Source organism: Crocodylus siamensis, chromosome 4 (genome assembly GCF_052110815.1).
Source record: "Crocodylus siamensis isolate JL-2025a chromosome 4, ASM5211081v1, whole genome shotgun sequence".
Lineage (NCBI taxonomy): Eukaryota > Metazoa > Chordata > Crocodylia > Crocodylidae > Crocodylus > Crocodylus siamensis.
This window is the reverse complement of record NC_143398.1, coordinates 69,021,819-69,042,408: the sequence shown is the minus strand read 5'-3', so window position 1 is coordinate 69,042,408 and position 20,590 is coordinate 69,021,819. Positions and strand designations below refer to the sequence as shown.

Here is a 20,590-nt window from a genome sequence, read left to right as displayed (position 1 = left end):
AGTTTCCCCTCCCCTGTTGAAGTGTCTAAATATTAATTTGTCTATATCCTGAGTTCATCTGCAAATCAAAGATCACTTCCCCCAGTGAAACCCCTGTCTGATCTTCATAGCTCCAGTGACTATTTTATTGTGCTTTGTCAGAAAACCAAGGTTTGTAATCCTATTTCCTCTCCTCTGTCCTAGGTAGTGTCTGTTTACTTTTGAGGTGTTTTACAATGGGAATGAAACCATAAAAATATGACTCCTGTGGACAGAATGAGAGAACGTTCTCTACGCAGAGTCAAAGATAACGCCTGATAGTTTTTCTAATGCTCTAGTTAATAATTACCTAGGGAATATGCATTGTTTAAATAATTGTGACTAGTTTCCCTCAAGACTTCTGTTTTTTGTATCAGAGAATAGAGCATAGAACGTCTCCTGAGAGTTTTTCTAAAGGACTACAGCATAAAAAAAGAAGACTTTTCTGTAATTTTGGTCGCTTTCATTGCTTTTAAAAATGGCAGGTGTGAGCAGCTGTATGAAATACTCCATGTTCATCTTCAACTTTTTCTTTTGGGTAAGTTGAATTTTAAATTATTAGTGGCATATAGAACAGAGTCAGAATTATTCAGGGGATATAACAATATAGATTATAAAAAGCAATAAGATGTAAGTGGAATGAGTATACAATTGTAGGTGCAGTGGGGAGGAAAAATAGAGTTAACTTGTGTTAATTGGCAATGTTTCTATAGTCTCTTGTCCTGTTTCATAATAGATGCTGAGTAACCATCTCTATTTCCTATACATCCACATTTTGAGAGGCTTAGGCCTTTTTATTCCGTATCTCAAGTGTCTCTTATTTCAAGGGACATCACTCATTTTGGTTATCTACATGCAACATTAATGTGACCTCTTCCTGCTTTACTGTTGTAAATTATTTTTGTCAAAAGTGGAGAATCCTCAAAGTGAGGGATGTGGAGAAAATGTCAGTCTGCTGAAATTCAAATTTAAGACTTGATGTATGACAAAAAGCCAAAATGAGTAACAGAATAGCCTTATTCATGAAGGAGATTCAATAAATAGTGACAAGTGTGTTGCTAAAGTGGTATAGATTTGAGGTAATAACACCAAGGTGAACTGTGAAAACATAAAAAATATTGGAACGCGGCCAGCCTAGTTTAGAAAAACAGTGTGAAGCCTTCTGATTTTTTGTTCAAAACACTTTTGCAAACTTACTGTGTTGTAACTGGTTTGTAAGACTTCACAGATCCCACAGTTCTGGAAAGGTGTGAGAGAAAATACTTTTCTCATGTTTCTTTCTTGTTGTCAACCCTCGGGCAAGACATTTGTTGGATTCTCAAAAGGTTCACTGAAACCATAAGCCGAATTAGTAACCATACCATGTGACTTGCCCCAGAAGACTTTTCCCAGTGAAAAGATGACAGATAAAAGGAACCACAGACACTAGCATCAGAAAGTGTGTAACTAAGTCAGACAGAACAAGAGAAATTGCAGAAGTCTTTAATAGTTTATGGGTTTCATAAATAAACGTCTAATAATCCACTCTTGGTTTGTCTCAGTCTCAGCCAAGATCGTGTTTCAATGTGTGTTAAATTTTGAGCTGAATTTTTTGCACAATAACACTTAAAAGGGCACAAAAACACACTATTTTGAAATTCTGCTCCACAAAACGTATATTTCTGAGTGTATTTTAAATATTTTGCTCTATATTGTAAGCAAATCTCAAAGGCTGGTTAGGAAAGCCTAACATACTAACTGGCATGTGCGTGTAAAGCATGACCTATTGGAGACTCCATGAAAGTACTTCAGGCTAGTTTCAGCTGGATTTCCCTTGTAGATCAAAAGAAGCTGTTCAAATTTGCTGTTCAAATTTGCTGATGACACTAAGATGTGGGGGGATGTGGGCATGCTAGAAGGGAGGAATAGGCTGCAATCGGACCTAGACAGGTTACAGGGGTGGGCAGATGAGAATAGGATGGGATTCAACACAGACAAGTGCAAAGTGATGCACCTGGGGAAGAACAACCGGCACCATACCTACAGGTTGGGGAACTCAATTCTTGTCAGTACAGAGGCGGAAAAGGATCTTAGAGTCATCATTGACTCCAAGATGAACATGGGCTGGCAGTGTGGGGATGCAGTCAGGAAGGCCAACTGCACCTTGTCATGCATCCACAGATGCATCTCGAGCAGGTCCAAGGAGGTGATCCTCCCCCTCTATGTGGCACTGGTCAGGCCGCAGCTGGAGTACTGCGTCCAGTTCTGGGCGCTGCACTTCAAGAGGGATGTGGACAACATGGAGAGGGTCCAGAGGAGGGCCACTCGCATAATCAGGGGGCAGCAGGGCAGGCCTTATGAAGAGAGGCTATAGGACCTGAACCTGTTCAGCCTCCAGAAGAGAAGGCTCAGGGGGGATCTAGTGGCCTGTTATAAACTAGTCGGGGGGATTAGCAGGCACTGGGGAAGTCCCTGTTCCCCCGAGCACTACCAGGAGTGACCAGGAATAATGGTCACAAGCTGGCAGAGGGTAGATTTAGGCTAGGTATCAGGAGGCTACTTCACGGTCAGGGCAGCTAGGATCTGGAACCAACTTCCAAGAGAAGTGGTGCTGGCTCCTACCCTGGGGGTCTTTAAAAGGAGGCTAGATGTACACCTTACTGGGGTCGTTTGACCCCAGTACTCTTTCCTGCCATGGCAGGGGGTCGGATTAGATGATCTACTTGGATCCCTTCTGACCCTAGAAACTATGAAACTCTAAGCTGCCTCTAAGATAGCCATAAAGAATCAGGAAGCAATCAGGCCTGAAGTGACTTCCAAACTCTGTGAATTTGCCAGTGGGAAAGCCAGTCTCTGTCTCTGTGTGCACTGAATAAGAGTATTCTTGTGCATACACGTTGTAAAGATTTGAATCAGGTTTCACATTTCCCTGATGAGTATCCTAACAGGTTCTGCCAAAGGAGTGCAGTGAGTGTTCATGGTTAACTTCCATTCAGTTGCAAAATGGTTAGAGCCAGAGCTGACCCGAGCAGGGTGCGGGGCCCAGGGCAAATCAGTCCATGAGGGGCCCCACCCCTGCTCTGATCCCACAGGCCCTGGACTGAAGAAGCTGCCACTGCCTTTGGCAGTGGCAGCAGCAGCGATGGAGGGAGAGGGCTAGTGAGCAGCTGGACACAGAGATGGACACACTGCTCTGCCCAGCTCCATGCCACTGGTGCTCCACCCTGCTCCATGGGGCCCCACAAAGTGTGGGGCCTGAAGCAGTTGCCCCGATTTGCACCCTCTAGGGACAGTCCTGGTTAGCGCCTTCACCTAAGTTTATAAGAAGTTGTTTCCTGAAGGAGATGAACCAACATACCTTAGGACCTATCCACTGTATGAAAAGGCATTGGGGGAGATGGTTCAATCACTTCTGCTGAAGTAGTTCTATTGTGCATGGATTAATTAGACATGTAATATGCTCACAGGGCTGAGAGAGCACAAGTAGACCAGGGCTCATGTAGAAGGGGAAACCTGGGCTCCAGTTTCTGCTTTATGATTTGTTTAAATTTACTTTAAATCAGGGGCCATGGTGGACTGGCTGTCTGTCTGCAACATGGTCAGCTGCTGGACCACAAGTGACTGTGGACTGGCCAACCCCGGCCCCTCCCAGCCAGGCAGAGAGGCTGCGGCTGCTTCTGCAGGGCCTGCGGCAGCACAGAGTTTGGCCCAGCCTCCCACCCGGGTGGTAGGGGTAGCCTTATCTGTCTGCCAGCCAGAAACTCCAGCCGTGGTCAGCTGTGACTGCTGGGCCATGGTTTGCCAGGCTACGGCCACTTCCAGACCTGGTTTGCTGGGCTGCGGCATAAAAAATTTGAGAACCCCTGCTTTAAATGCTTTATCATGTGTTTAAACACTCACTGTATCAGGACCTCGATCCAGATCTCAAATGCTCCAGATAAGTTTCCTAACTGCTAAAATATAGAGTTGTACGTTGTACTCGCATTCTCTTTCTGCCCAAGGATATTTAAGAATATTATAGTCAGCTTTCATTGCAGCAAGGACTAGGATGTATGCCTCCCCTTATTAGTAGAGTGCCATAACTACCCTGGAGAGTCTCCCTCTCTTTCTTCCCCTGCCATTAGAACAAGCAAAATGAAAGCAGCTTCAAAGGGAGGTCCTGAGAGCTCCCACCCCACTCTGCTCTGTAGCATGGTGATTAGGGCACTTTCCTGAGAAATGTGGGCTTAAATCCCTTCAGGTAGAGGAGGGATTTGGATCAGATCTCCCCCATTCTGTGAGAGTAGCCCCGCCACTTAGGGAAGGTTGGCAACAAAGAGATTTTATCTAACTCATCAAATGTGCATGTGTTTTATCTGGCCCGCCAACGTGAGAATGTACCATCTAGTGGCAGGATATCTAACAACTGCCACCTCTAGCATGCCATGAACCAAATTGTTAATTTGATCTCCTGTTATTTAAAGGTTGCTGACCCCTGCACTAAGTTGCCAGATAAAATATATGCAGAAAAAGTAAGGATTTTTGTGGAATGTGGTCTGGCAGATATATCTCAGCACATGCAACACATCACATCCTGCATTCTACATAGGCAAAGAACAACCTGGTATGTGGATCTCAGAAGGGTTAGATACCTACTTGCTCAGCACTCTTCAGACTGAGGCACTTCTGTGTATATCAGAAACTTGTGGTGTAGGCTGCAAAGAACTTTACTGGGAAAAAGCCAGGTCCCTACAGATTGTCAGGGCTTCCAGAGCAGCTGAGGATCTAAACTTTAAATTTTGCTGCCAAAGTGACAGTTAAATGCTCCAATGCCATGCAAATCCTTTTGCACACCTAGGACTTTACCCCTTTATGCAGTGGTGTGACCAGCAGGTATTGGTAGCAATGCAAGGCAACTTTTTGAAAAAAAAGTTAGCATTTATTAGTCATCTGGAATATAGGATTTAATAGTCCTTAGGTTTGCACGGCAGGGTTAAAGGTAAATGTATGTCCATGAGTGCAGTATTATTTGTTCCTCACCTCTGTCCAAAATATCCAGAATTTCAGCTCTGTCTCTTTGTCTGTCCTGCCAGCAGAGTTCTTATATCAGAGCTTCCAACTGCAGTCACACTCTGTTCTCATGTTATGCTCCTGCTCCCCTTGGCTGGCAGTTATCAGAAGTGGTTCTATCACTGGTCTTAGCAAGGAGGGGAAGGAGGCAGGGGGGAATGGAGTGGGAAAGCAGGGGCACAGTGGCAGCGTGCTGCCACTGGGCCCTAAGAACAGCCAAGAGGGAGAGAGGGGAGCCACAGGGGGAGGGGGTTGCAGCCAGGGGCAGAGTGTGTGGGTCTGGGTGTGTGTACAGCCAGGGGCAGAGTGGGAGTGTGTATGTGTGTGTAGGCAGGGCTAGAATGTGTGGGGTGTGTATGTGTTCATAGGGTGGGTCCCACATGCACACCCCACCCTATACATGCACCCACACTCCCCTTGTACTGCCATACACACAGACTGCCACAAACCCCATACCCACCCACACCCCACATATGCACACACACACACACCCATATTCTCCCTCACCCCACATACCCACACACCCACAGCCCCCGACAAACCTATACCCATCCCCCACAATATACAAGCGTCAGACTTCCACTGTCTGCCTCTATGCCACAATCACCTCTATGTACGCTACACAAACACATGTACATTGGGACAAAAATATTTTTTGAAATGAAATTAATAAATGCTGTAGATATTTCCCTTTCAGAATATAATTTGGTATTTTTCTGGTTCCAATTTGGCAAAACCCCTTGCTGAAAGTACTTCTGGGGGCAAGGGGAGGGACTTCTGGTGACAAAGGTCAGGGGTTAGGGGGTAGGACTTCCAGTCACAAGATGGCAACCAGGAGGTGGGGTACCTGCCAAGGGGCAGAGCTACCCATGCGGCCCTTGACAGCTTGCCAAAACTCAGTAAGTGGCCCTCCACCCAAAATAATTGCCCATCCCTTGTTTACATGGCTGGCCCCAAAGGATGAGTGGGGGAGGGAGGGGTGGCATGTAAGCTCTCCCTGAAATGCTCCATCATTCATGATGGGCAGTTGGCTAGTATATATATGTGTGGGTGGGTGGGTGTGTGTTTGTATGGTATGTCTATGTATGTATATATTTGTGTGTGTGTGCATGTGTGTATGTGCGTGCGTATGTGTGTCTATATACATACATGCATAAGGACTCTCATATGTCTATGAAGGAGAGTATGGGTAAACTACAGCTCCATTTTATTCCCTTTCACAGGCTGCTTGTGGCAGTATATAGAAGAGTACAGTTTCCTGAAAAAGTGGTTAGGGAAGAGGCAGAGCTGCGACATTTTGGCCAAACATGCTGAAGCTGGCAAGCTAGAGGAAATATGTGGTACCAGATACAGGGATGGTACAGGTACTGGACTCTCAACCTAAAGAAAGGAGGTTAAGTTACCAGAAACCAGATTGGTACAGGAAGAATTGCACTCTGGTTAATGGCTTGCTCCTAAAACAATCTTGCTGCCTTTTGTCAGTGCAAGTTGCAAAGCCCTCTCTTATCTGTCAAGCTGTTTGGAATTTTCTGCAGAACATTTTTTCTATTGGAAAATACCAGTAAATAGAAAACAAAGTATTTCTTGGAAATGCATTGATTTAATTGCAATTTTGTTCCTATAGATCAAAGCATTCTATTTTGATCCTTTTGGAAAATAATGTTTAGACCAGTGGTGGTCAATCTCTTCATACTCAATGCACCCCTTGATAAACTCAAGGCATCCTTCAGAAAATATCAGCTCTTTGTTTTTCACTGATTTTTGACTACAGAAAAATAATAGAGCAGTTTTGTTGCTAAGAACTCAGAAAGACCAAAATGGGCCAGAATGCTTTTAACATTATGGATTCCTATGTGAAACCTCAAGGTTTATCATGTTCATCATGTTTGCACACCTAACTGTGCTAACTTTGTGTGACACTCCACAGCACTCCTGAAAGGATCTCATGATACCCTGGTTAAGAATAACTGATTTAAACTTTTCATTTTAATGCAACATTTCATTTCGAATTTTTTTTAAATTAACTATATTGTAGAATAAAAAATAGATGATAGTGAAAGGAAACATTTTGGTCCAGAATAATTTTTTCAGGTAATTTCTATTTTAGAATGGAAAAATACAAAACTACAAAGTACTCATGAAAAGACAATCTGTTTACATCCACTCCTAAACATTTGCTTTATTACTAAGTTTTCTTTAAAGTAACTATAAAATTAATATCACAGTAGACAAAATTCTGTTCACAAGTGTAGTTCCATTTCCTTTTGGCTTGAAGCCTATGGGGTTTGTATATGATCAGATATTTTACTCAGTGGCACTGAACAAAACCAACATAGGACCATATAATATATCAGTTGCTAAGCAAAAATCCCCATTGATTTCACTGTTAGTTCTAGTTAAAATGTGCTAATATGATATAGCTGTGGTCAATAATGCAGCTTTTTGTGATGAACATTTTTTGTAATGTACTTACAAGAGCTTTACTTAGCACTAAAAAAAGCGTAGTGCTTATGTCTGAGTTTTGGCCATATTCCATATTAAATAATCTGCTTCACTCATTATGGGAGTTGAGGTTGAGTATTGTACCAGGTAGTTTAGTAGGTGAAGTTTTTGTAAGTAAAATTGCACAAAAAGAATAACAAATTAATTTTTGAATGTCCATGAGTGGACAGTCTTCTTGAAAAGGCCATATAAGCAAAAATTAGGATCAGATTCTACTACCCTAATAGCAGTTGACTACTAATTGCATACCACACAATAGTTCTGAACTTGAGAAAGAGTGGCAAAGTATAGCTCTTATTCCTCTCAAATCCTCTCCCCCCAGCCCTTACTCTTTCAGTAGGGTGGTGTTCTTTAGGTCTGGTTATTCAAAGAAAACATGTAGCTATCTTTTAAACAGTAAAAGGAGACCTGGGCCCTTTGACTATCTGTCAATCATTCATCCAGACAATCTGAGGTTGATACTTTAAGGCAGTTCTGTGAGGCTGGTTTGGATACATGATTTCAACTATCTGCAGTTTGATACTGTGCACCCTGTCTGATATACAAAACTGGTATTATTCCAGGAACTTTGGAGCTCAAGAAGATTGCATGTAGTCATTGTAGTGATTCAAGCACTGCAACATTTTAAAAAACTTGTGGATGAATGCACTCAGGGCCAGATCCTGAATTCCTTCTCAGATTTTGGTCTGTCTCCACTTACACTCCTTCCCAGGGCAGAAGGCATTTATGGGGTAATTCCATCACCTAGAAGAGGAAAGAACAGTGCATTCCTATTATCTATCTACCACCAACAGAAAGGCACTAACTCACCAAGGGGAAGGAGTGGATTAGTGCCTTCCTGGTGATGGTAGATGGATAATTATCCCCTGTCTGGTTTCACAGTACTTCTTTTGAAAAGAAAATGTAGTCTGGGAGGTCCATCCATGGGGATACTGTTTTCAAAGGAATCCCTGCCAGGGCAGTTTGGAGACACATTACCAAGGAACAAGGGGAAGAGAAGTGTTTCAGCACCTTCTTGTAGATGGCCATTGACTCCTAAAGGTTAGCTAAGATCCATGCAGGCCTTTATGATCCTCCAGACTTGCATAAAAGATTGTTTCCCTGCCTTGCAAAGGTCAGTAAGTACTCTACGCGAGGATCCTCACAAATATAGTTGGCAACAGAATGATTCAGCAGCAATACATGAGAAACATCACCCAGCACCTGGATCTTTTATTTGTTTTGCAAAAGGAAGTAAGGTGTAATTTCTTGGTCATCAATCACTGGTTCACAGGTTACGTATTCCCCATGAGACCCATCCAATGTCATCAGAAAGTGAAAAAAATAAAACTGCTGCCTCTGTAGTTGAGGTGAACATAGGGAGTAGAATATGATGTTGCTTGCAATGCAGTACTTGCTTTGTATTGTTCCCCATGATTTTATGAAGATTGTAGGCTCTAGTGATTAAAGTACTTGCCTGGAATTTGGGAAGCCTGGGTTCCAGATTTTTCTCTAGCATAGACATTCTGTGTGACATTAAGTGTGACTTTAAGTGAGTCCCCCCCATGCAGGACTGCTGGCACAGCTTTATGAGCACTCGTGGTGCTCTGGCCAGGTGCCAGAAGACTGGAAAAGGGCCAGTGTGGTCCTCATTTTCAAAAAATAGAGGAAAGAGGACCCAGGAAACAACAGGCCTGGTGGCCTTCTATGACCTGGTCACAAAATCCTTGGACACAGGTGTTGTGGTGGACGTAGTCTTTCTGGACTTTAGGAAAGCCTTTAACTCTGTCTCTCACCCCATTCTCATTAAAAAATTAGGCAACTGTGACTATGGGCCGCCAATGTGGGGACACAGTCAGGAAGGCTAGCCGCACCTTGTCATGCATCCACAGATGCATCACGAGCAGGTGCAAGGAGGTGATTCTCCCCCTCTATGCAACATTGGTCAGGCCGCAGCTGGAGTACTACATCCAGTTCTGGGGGCCGCACTTCAGGAGGGATGTGGCCAGCATCAAGAGGGTCCAGAGGAGAGCCAATCGCATGATCGGGGGCAGCAGGGCAGGCCCTATGAGAAGAGGCTTTGTGACCTGAACCTGTTCAGCTTCCACAAGAGAAGGCTGAGAGGGGATCTGGTGGCCATCTATAAACTGGGCAAGGGAGACCAGCAGGCACTGGGAGAGTCTCTGTTCCCCCGAGCTGGAGTAACAAGGAACAACAGCCATAAGTTGACAGAGAGTAGATTCAGGCTAGACATCAGGAGACACTCCTTCACAGTCAGAGCAGCTAGGATCTGGAACCAACTTCCAAGGGAAGTGGTGCTTGCTCCTACCCTGGGGGTTTTCAGAAGGAGATTAGATAATCACCTAGCTGGGGTCATTTGACTCCAGCATTCTTTTCTGCCCATGGCAGGGGGCTGGACTTGCTGATTTGCTCAGGACCCTACCAGCTATGAAACTATGAAACTATTAACTTCTCTGTAAAGTGTGAAATGGGATTATATAGCTTCCTTAGTTTACCACCTACTTGTAAGGATGAATACATGAAAAAGGCTCTCAGCCCCTACAGCAATGGGAATGATATCAGTATCATAGCTAAATCTCCTCCAGTGGCTTTCAGTAGAGGAGTAGGAAATTCTAGAAATGTACTGTTCTCAGGGTAAGAAAATTGTATGAGAAAAAAAGAAAATTTCCATGCAGTTCTGCATTTGAAATTTCAAGTATCCTATTGCTGTGAGACACACAGCAATGTTCCTTGTAGGTATGTCCCAATGTTATTCTCTCTACATATGATAAAGATTTATATCAGCCATCTCATCCCACAGATTTCCAAGCTACATACATAAATCATCACAGAAATGTGGGTTTCTCTGGCAGTTAGGATTTAACTATCCATATGAGGCTTTCTGGCTGTGAATCTAGGTCCTGGATTGCTTTCATTGATGCTTCCATCACTTTGCCAGACAGTTTCAGCAATTTTGCAGGCATCTGGTACAGTTTGATATTGAACTTTATTTTGAGACTGTTGATCTGTTTTCTCTTTCCCCATAGGTGTGTGGCTGTATTATTTTGGGTGTCTCCATATGGATACGTGTAAATGAAGATGCTCAGGAGGTAACTGTATTCTGCCCTACAACACCTCTGTTTTTTTTCTCACTAAGAAAATGTCAAAGCACTGAGTCAGCCATAGAGATACTCTTTTGCTGCATTTGTCTCCCAGGCTCTTCAGTCGAGTCAATAGGGTGATTTCTGTGTCTGCAGAATAACCAAGTTATGATTTATAAAATTATACTAGAAGGATCAATGCAGATGGTCAGGAATAATGAATACAACTATTTCAGAGCTGACTGCATATTACATTTCTTTCAGTGGTACTGTTTTATAGTTTTCCAAGGTTTGGGACAAAGTCACTTTAAGTTCAGTTGTAGAAATCATGATCCTGTTCTTGTTCCCACTGAAGTAAATGAGTTGTGACACTGATTTTACTTTTACAGAATGATCAGGACCTAGATAACTACTAGACTCTTTTAAGATCATTGTTTGAAGGTGTTTTTTCAGAAAGAGAGTTAATTATACTCAAGGACACTTACATTTTTTCCAGTGGATACTTGTTCTAATTCTTCCTTAGCAGTATAGTAGTTTATTTCATTAGAAATTTTAGCTTTTACATAAAGCATAAATTATTTCCTTTGTTTCTAAAAACTTTAAAAATATGCATGTCCCAGGATTGGCATATACAGTAAAATCTTTGTTATCCAGCATTTAAGTAACTAGAAATTCTATTAACCGGAATTTCTGGTTCAGCTGGAGCTCGCACATAATGGCCATTGCTGCCATCCACCACCTGTGCTGCCATTGCTCCATGTATGGCTGCTGCCACCCCCAGCTCCATGTGCAGCCTCCCCCTCTCTGCATTATCTGAAAACCCCTGCTGGGTTATTTCAGATAAATGGGATTTTTACATAACCGGCAATCCCCTTACTCTGGGGATGCCAGATAACAAAGATTTTACTGTATACACATTGCCCGTCTATTTAGGGTTTTGTGAGAGGCTACATGCACTGCTGTTTTTTTATCATTGGTTCAATGATACAATCTTGGGACATCTGTTCAGGCGCACTTGGTGTTGCCCTGGGACAAACTGTTAGCAATTTTTATCCTATGAACCTCTTAAGGGTTTGTTCTGAGACAATGGACACAGACACCTAAGCAGTTGTATTGTCTTGGGATAAGATATTTTTTTCCAGGAAATGTGACATTGATGCTAGTTGAGCTGAGGCTGCAAACAATTCTCATGGGGGCTCTGCCACTTGCCTATAGAGATCCTAGTTCCAGAGAGAGGATGGGTTCACTAGAAAAGTTGATATATACACTCTATACTTCTCTATTTGACTACGTACAGTAAGAAAGTGAAAAATGTTTCAGTAACACAACTCTGTTCATTCATGCATGGTCTTGGGCCATGGGGAAATGAATAACTTCGAAACTTTATGTAAGTCACTTTGTTCTCAAAATGATTCCTGGTTCTGGAATTAAACCTTAGTTGTCCATGCCATGGAAATATATATTTTTTGCAGTGTCTCTGTTGATCCTATGGGGCTTATTAAGCACCAAGGCTTCTGATTGCTGTTCTGTTGCCATACCATGAGACAGGGCGTGTTTTTTACCAGTCAAAGGAAATTATGTCTTTGATCAATGTTTTTCCCCATAAAAAACAAAACAAAACAAAACAAAAAAAACAACCCCCCCAGTCTTTAGTTTGATATATTTTCTATCACTGGGTGATGTCTGTGTAGTATCAGTCAGTCTCAGAGTGAACTCTCCATTTTTACAGTGTATATAAAGACCTGAAAGAATTAACTAGCAAATTATAATGGAGATTCCTTAGGTACATAAATTCTGCCCATAATTTGTATATATTCCCTTGGTGGTGGGGACTTGGGAATATTCCCTACCTTTGACCTTCTTTTTTTACGTAAAAACTGTGAAGTTTTGTCTCATTTTATAGAGACTCAAGTTGTCACACTTGCTTGGTTGGCTGATCGCTTCCTCAGATCATCTTCCATAGCTGGGGGCACACTAACTATAACCACGTTCTATAAGGTCTTGACTCAGAAAAACATTTATACTTGGGAATTAAAGCACGTTCTGACCTGTTTCTCTCAACTAAACACCAAATTTGAAGCAGTGAAATCTTTTTAGCTTAGAAGTAAAATTTGGAGACAGATCTTGAAGTCCTTACCTACTTTTTACAGTTTTCATTCAGGCAAAGCTCCTGTTCAGGGTCCATGTATAATCTGCCTGAGCAGTAACTGAGCAAGGACTTCAGGACTTGGCGCTAGATGAAGAGAATTCTCTAAGAGTAAAGATCAAGAGATTTGGTTCAGCTTGGAAAAGGAAGGAACAGTGCATTCCTGTATTGTCTATATACCTTTGCTATTTCCATCAGAAAATAAATGGGACCCTTTCCAGACTTTTGTACTAATCTTGCCAACAGCCACATAAGAAAATATTCTTTGAAGATTTTTCTCAGTTTGGGCTAAGGCCATACTCCTGCCCTTGGGAACTGAATAATTTGCTATAATTATGTTGAACTTTAGCAATTGCTTGGTTAAATATCATATACATCAAAACGCAGACCTCATCCCTTAGGATAGTACTGGAGGACCAGCTTAAAAATAATCAGCTTTGGAAATATACCCTGTGTTTCTTTCCAATGCATCCAATTCTATTCTGAAGAGCGCTGTCATAGGAGCAGTAGTAGAATGCACATATGGGTCACAACAAAGAGCTTTCTTTCACCATTAGATTAATATGAACATGGAAGAATTTTTCCAGATGATCAATTTTGCTACTCGCACTAAAAACAAAGCTTCACTGGCTGAAAACAGAATGAAAAATGGTTTTAAGACAGGAGATCTTTGTTTATTCACAGAGGGTGAAATTGACCCTGTGTAGAAGGTCAGAACAAAGACAATAGCTCACTGAAACCTTCAAAATATGGCTTATTTGAGGGCTTTTACATGAGGGAGAACAGTACCTTGATTGCTTTATCTATATGTATCATTATGCACATTTCTTTCATTTGCCTTTCCCTTGAATACAAATTCACTGTCTCTTTTGGGGAAGGGGTGGATTCGATTATCTAATAATTTTGTCTCTCTTTTTTTTTTTTTGAAGGGTTTTCTGATACCTGAGTTTTTGTCTCTCTCTTCACAGGATCTCAATATAGATAGTAGCCTCTTTGCAGGTGTCGACCTGATGATAGCAGTGGGCTCCATCATTATGGTCCTTGGTTTCCTGGGCTGCTGTGGTGCTGTAAAGGAAAGCCAGTGCATGTTGCTCTTGGTAGGTGCACAGAAAGAAAGACCTTCCTCTCAGATTTTCAAGCCAAAGTCAGCCAGTAAAAAAGTGCCTTGCAAATGATACTGATTGTGGCTTGGAGTACATTTGTTTGATCAAATGATTGTGACATGGGCTGTGTACACATAATAAAATAATATGGGAGAATTCTTCCAGTTTTGTTCTCCTTGTAGAGAAACTTACAGAGTCACATGTAGAGACATTTGAATGCTGATGCTCTGAATAGCAGAGACTTTGCAATGCTGACACTCCACAGCCAGGAGCCCTTCCTGTGCACACATCTCAGCATGCTCTGCAGGCTCCCTTTTCCTGCCTGGTGACAGATGGTAGCAGTGCATAGGGAAACCCTGATTGGCTGCGGTGCATAGGGGAACCCTGAGAGTGTGAATGCTGGAGGACTGTTTTCTTCTGAGAGATGCCCAGCATGTACAGATTTTACTCTTCCAGGAGCACTCTTATGGGAGTGACAACATCTATAGCTTTGTGAAATTAAATGTCTGTATGTTGCCTAAGTGTTTCCTGTGCTTTAGCTCTGTCTCACACACACAGAGTGATGCCTTTCCTTGTATCACTGTCTGAAAAGGCAGCTCCCAGAAGTAGGGGATTCAGGGGTAGGGGTGGGTTCCCAAATATCGAACAGAACATTTTTGAGACATGACCATTTAAAGAAAAACAGTTTGGGGAAAGTTCCCTAACTTTTTTAGCAATGTCATATCTAGCAATGTCATATTATCCACTGGAACCTTACAGCTACTCAGTGGCCTCCCACAAAAGCAGTCCTTTGTTGTTTTCTTTATGCTGGTTCCCAGCATGGAAGAAGAAGTTGGTGGCAACAAACAGTAGCATAAGTAAGGGTGAGTGAAAGAGGCACCAGCCCCAGGTGCCAACTTAGGAAGAGGTGCCAAAATCACTCCCTCACAGGCCACGTCCACATGAATGTAGACATTTATGTCCCCAGGAAGAAGGAGTGGCACACTTTATGCCTCTGCTACTTGTCCCTGGGGAACACCTGTGCTATGTGCACTCTGGCATGCGGCAGGTTTGCCCAGGTGAGGTAGGGAAAGCTGGGGCCAGCACTGGACTAGCCCCAGCAGCTTTGCTTGGAGTTCTGGGAGCCTTCTGGGGCTGCAGGAGCAGTGATTCTGCTGCTTGGAGCCTGGTCAGCAGCCAGAGTGTGGCTCTGGATGGCCAAATATTGATTTTGGGCAGCACATGTTGCCCCTGTGTGTACTTCTCACATTTTTTTTGACCCTGGGATCTCCTTATCCCCCCATGCTGCTACCTTGTAGTGCAGAGAACAGCTGATTGTGTGGTATATGGTGATGCAGATATATTTGCAGCAATATATACCTCATAGCCATGCTTGTCTGTCCACAGAGTCCATGCTCTGACAACATTGCAATGCCAGGAACTCTGAAACAGTCCCTGGCTACTGCTGTTGCCACGTTTAAAGGCAATGGCCAAGGTAGGCAGAGCATATGGGGTAGCAGCAGCAGCTCAGCTGGGGACTGTTTGGATGTTCCCAACATGGGTAAGACTGCTGCCCTTCCCTCCTGCTCTCAGAACCAAGGTGCTGCATCTCCCCTGCCATGAACTGTATGCCCCTTCCCACAGGGTTTGCCTTTGGCATCAACTCTGCTTATTATGCCACTCTCAGCAACAGTGGGAACAAAAAGTAAAGGGATCCAGTACTGGGTCCACATAGTCTTTCTCAACCAACTCACATCATCTTGTTTCTGTCAGGTTTCTTCCATCTTCCCATACCCTAACCAGCCAAATGGCTTTCCCCTAGGGTAAGCCCCAGCCACAGTTTCTCAACAACTTGCCCAAGCTTTCTAGGTGGACAATGTATTAATCACAAACTGAGGTATATATGGGGTGGGGATGCAAATATGCAGATTAGATATTTAAACCATTTGCCACACATGATGCCACACAAAACATTTGTGCTAGGGAGAAAAACAACATATACTATGTCCATGGTAGGACCAGAGGACTCAGTTCCCATATGAATTTAGCAGCCCTAGGAGATATTGTATCTGCCAGAGACTCAAAATCTTCTAGTGTTCCATATAGGATGAGGCACATTCACAGCACCATCTAAGTGGGCCAAGAGCATTTGCACACAGGAAAAAGATATACTGAGCATGCCTACATGTTCATTAATGTATCATAATTACAGTGCATTTAGTTCAGGACCTGTAATAACAAGTACTAACTTAATGCACCTTAATCAGCATTACTGCGCATTAGCACAAATGAACACTTTTGTGTGATGCTTAATGCCCATTGGATGAATCTATTGCACATTAGCAATGTTTTTGTCAGTTGCAGTTATGTGCAGTAGAATTAGTGTAATGGGCATTAAACATTTCATGTAGACGCACCCACTCTGTCCCAGAGTCAGGATGAGTCATCTGATCAGCTCTAATCAGATGTAAATTTACTATACCAGTTTATTCATGCGCATGATAGCTTGCGACCAAAGACTAGACTAAATGGTCTTTTGCTGGAAAATATACTAATTTTTCTCTTTTGTTTTTCTCCTAGTTCTTTATTGGACTGCTTTTGATCCTGATCCTTCAGATTACAGCAGGTATTTTGGGAGCAGTGTATAGATCTAAGGTATTGTTCGGTTCTACTGTATTCAATGAATTCTTCCCAAAAGTTTAGCTTTACAATGTAGATTAATATTATGCTATTATTTGGATTTCCAGATTGATGTGTTTGTTAACCAGACTCTAGCGGAAACAACAAAGAAGTTGCAAAGTACTGAACCACAGTATCAAACACTTCAAATGAACTTCGGGAAGCTTGAGCAAGAGGTAATTAAAATGCAATAAAGGGCAGTGGTTGTCTTCATTCATCTAGTTAGTAGCATTTGTTGCAGTACTAATCCCTGTTTTATGACTTTACTGCCACTGAATTGAGCGTCACTTTGGAAGAGGCATGGAATGACACAAATGCAGTGGAATTGTTGATTTCCTTCTGTGCCATGAAGTTCGTCTCTGTAGTGATTATGGGGCAGAAATGTATGCATGAACTAAAGGTAATGGTTCAGTAAATCTGCTGTGCATTCACATATGCCTTCCTCTCCCTCTGCTTAAGGCATGTCTCACTTCAATTATCAGTGAATTATTTTTATTAATTATGGCATGTCCTTTATGATCTGAAAGTCTTTAAGGGGAACATTTTTTTGGATGTTTGATATCTGTATGTTTATAACTCTCATGTTATTATCACAGCACATGGCTGGAGATATCATTTTTGAGATATGAGCTTTTAAAGAAAAGTGGTTTGGGGAAAGTTACCTAACTTTTTTAGTGATATCATATCAAGTGCGTGGAAACTCCAAGTTTCTTTTATCTGTTGGTTTTTACTGACAGCTTATGCATTGGACTGTACTTTAGAAGACTGGAAGATTAATTCTGAAGTTATTGGCTATTAATATTTAAACTTCAAAGTTCTATATAAAGTTTGTAAATCCTCTAAGGGTCTTGTGAATTTACAAAGGCTAGGGGTTATGTAGGTAATCTCCATAAATAAAATGTCCTAGTTCAAAGAATTCAAATGTCATTTATTTGAACTCCATAACCCAGTAAGTTTATTTCATTGGTTGTAAATTCCTTGGTGTGCCTACAGAAATTGTCAGCTTTTTAAACCAAACAGTGTGACATGAAGTTTCACAAAACCACCCTGTAACAACATCAGGCCCCAGGGGTGACCGTGACACCTCCTGGTAGCTGTGCAACTCCTGCACCTACTCTGGCTCCCTGGGTCTCCTTCCTTCCTCCTTGCCTGCTACATCTTAGTTAATTGATGGAGATGCAAAGGTCCCAGGTCCCAGGGGGAGGCATCATCCATGCTCCTGGACCTCACTGCTCTCAAACCAGCCCCTCAGGCAATAGGTGGGCTCCCTAACCCATTAGTGCTCCAGCATACTAATCACCTTAAGGGCTATTTCCATGGTCTCTGACCTCCCCTACAGCCACACCTGTGTCTCACTCATGTTAGTAGTCATTGCTCAGGTGGAAAACTTTGCCCCAAGTCAATATCAGGCCATCTCAAGCTTCTGTTCTCTTGTCAGGACCTTGGCTCTTATGGTTGACCACCCTTTTTCTCTAGCTGGACCATCTTGCCTCAGCTCACAATCTGGGGTCCAGCCCCTAGTCTGACTTCCACCTATCCTGGTTTTCCAGGCTTTGGTTCTGGCCCTCTTGGCCTGAAACCTGCTGTCACCCCTCTCTCAGGCTTGTGCTCTGGCTTGCTTGGCCTCAGACCCACTACTGCTCCCCTTTGGGCTCATGTTCCAGTTCTCTTGGCCTCAGGCCTGCTATTGGCCCCCTAGGGCTTGTGCACTGGCCTTAGTACCCCTATTAGGCACTGGACTCCCTGGCCCTATCTCCACCCTACCTCAGGACCTGGCCCTCCTAGCTTTGTCTCTGTCCTGCTCTGAGCCCTGGGTCCACTGGCCCTATCTCCACTCTGCTCAGGGCAGTGCTAGGACCTCTGCCTCCCCAGTAGTCCGACCCAAACCACCAGACTAATATGCAACAAAAGAGTAATCCCACAGTAACATAAACTATCCCTGGACTGGGTCCGACAATAAATCCCAGCTCACTGGCTGTATCACAAGGCTTCCACCTATCCGGGTTGTATCCCCTTTGGGCACTCAATCTTAATGGTAGTTCCAGGTAGCTTGTCTATCAGCCATGCACTCCTCTGCAGTCTTACCCAGCAGGAGCTCTTTACCCTGCCACCTGCAGGGCCAGATTCTTCACCCTGGCTCAGGCCCTAGGCTTAAATGCTCCATAAACTGACCCCCTCTTCCAGTCAGGTGACTTCTCTGAGCTGGCCACAGGTGTGGCCCTTTACCCTGCTGGGCAGCTCATTGCTTAGGCAGGAGCATTTCCTTGCTGCCTGTCTTCTCACAGCTTACTGCTGTTTAGCTGCCTGCATCTCTTTCCTTCTAGGATGTCCAGATGCCTGCCCTGACACACTCTGCTGTTCTGCAGCAATTTCCTATGAGAATTCCTTGTCCCAGGGATAGCCTTTTCTGAGTGGCTACTATTCTGCTTGTCTGCTGGAAGCCAGCTCCCCAGTATGCAGTCTGTTCCCAAACTGGCAGCCCCTACACAGCCAGCTCAGCATTCTACAGTTTCCTTTTAAAGTAACAGAAGCCCCTTGGCTCCCTGTTACTCACCCACTAATTCTTGTAAGTAACATAGACATATACATTTCTTTTGTTCAGCCATGTGAGTTACAAGTCTACACCTATTCTTTGCAAGGCCCTTCCCAAAGGCAACATAACCTCAACTTTCTGTATTGCTATTGAGTTTAAAAAGTTGGCACAATTTGGAAGGCTCAGAGGTTTTGTCTACATACCCTGCAAATTTACTTTGTAGCCTTTGTGTTTAGGTAAAAATTAATATAGGCCACTGGCGATCAAATCCTGGATTTGTGTGTGTTTGCACTTTGTGAAGTATGGATTTGAGCCCAGAATTAAAACTTGTCACTCTGAGTAATGTGATAAACCAAACTGCTAGTCTCCATGAATCATTTGGTCAAAACTGTGGAAATTCAGAGACAGAACCAAACTTGACATGTTGGGCCTATCTCTATTGATCATTATGAATACTTCATCTGTTGCTGGATCTGTTAACCTTGCAAAAGTCTGGTTGTACTAGTAGATTATATTAGCTCAGCAGGTTCAATTTACAGTCATGGATGCATGAAAATTGCATATATAAGAAAGGAGACTCATCCTTAAGGCAGGTGTGATTCTGCTGCAACCATCTGTGTACACATGCTATTAATAAAATAATGCAGTATTTTACTGTAAAGTAATCTTTCCCTGGGAACACATCTACATATGCACTCTGTTGGAAGTAAATCTGCTCCCAATGCGAGCAGCCCAGTACAGGGCTGCTCCTGCCCTGCTCTGCCCCCCCATGTAGTAGCCAGGGGGATCTCCAAGTGCACAGGGCCAGGACAGCTCTGCCAGCTGCAGCAACAGCTGTCTTCTGGCCCCACGCACATTGGGGCATGGGCATGGGGCTGGGATACATGCAGGTAGAAGAGCTCTCCCAGCCCCGTGCCTATTGGGACACATAACTGCCAGTCAGCCCTCTGCCCAGCAGGTCTTTCCTGCCCAGCAGGGGGCTGGCTGGGAACTGTCTCACTTCTGGAGCACCTGCTGGCTAGATGCCAGCTGGGCAGGGATTCCCTATCCAGTAGGGGGCTGGCTAAGAGCTGTCCCACTCCTGAGGCACCTGCCCATTAGCTCGACAGGGATTTCCTGGGTGGGGTTTCCCCAGGAGTAGGACAGTCAGCCCTCTGTGGGACAGCTGCTAGTGAGCTCCCAGCTGAGTGGGGAAACAGAGAGCTCCCAGTCATAGCACTGCTTGTTCCCAGCTCCTGTTTGAAGCCAGGTGCTACACGGTGCTGGGAAGGGGCAGGGAGGGAGGGGAGGGGAGCAGAGAGTGGCCCTATCCCAGCACTAATTTGTTCCCATTCAGTGTCTACATGAGTGGTATTGCATAGTAACTACTGCACAGTTAATCTAGTACCTGTATTTATAGGCACTAGCTAACTGCTCAGTAGTCTAATTTACTGTACAGTAAATGCCATGTGCTTGTAGACAGTGACACTTTACTGCAGAGTACATTAATGTACTGTACAGTAAAGCATCTCATGTAGATGTG

The 20,590-nt window shown here is 43.5% G+C and overlaps 1 protein-coding gene across 1 annotated transcript in view; it reads left to right on the top strand.

The window, feature by feature from the left end:
• The first annotated feature begins 429 nt into the window (after nucleotides 1-429).
• TSPAN8 (tetraspanin 8) overlaps nucleotides 430-20,590 on the top strand; it is a 35,151-nt gene continuing 14,990 nt past the window's right edge. The window contains exons 1-5 of the mRNA XM_090041011.1: nucleotides 430-556; nucleotides 10,575-10,637; nucleotides 13,743-13,871; nucleotides 16,437-16,511; nucleotides 16,604-16,711. Coding sequence (XP_089897137.1) covers nucleotides 497-556; nucleotides 10,575-10,637; nucleotides 13,743-13,871; nucleotides 16,437-16,511; nucleotides 16,604-16,711 — 435 coding nt within the window. The 5' untranslated portion in view covers nucleotides 430-496. The remainder of the gene's footprint in view (nucleotides 557-10,574; nucleotides 10,638-13,742; nucleotides 13,872-16,436; nucleotides 16,512-16,603; nucleotides 16,712-20,590) is intronic.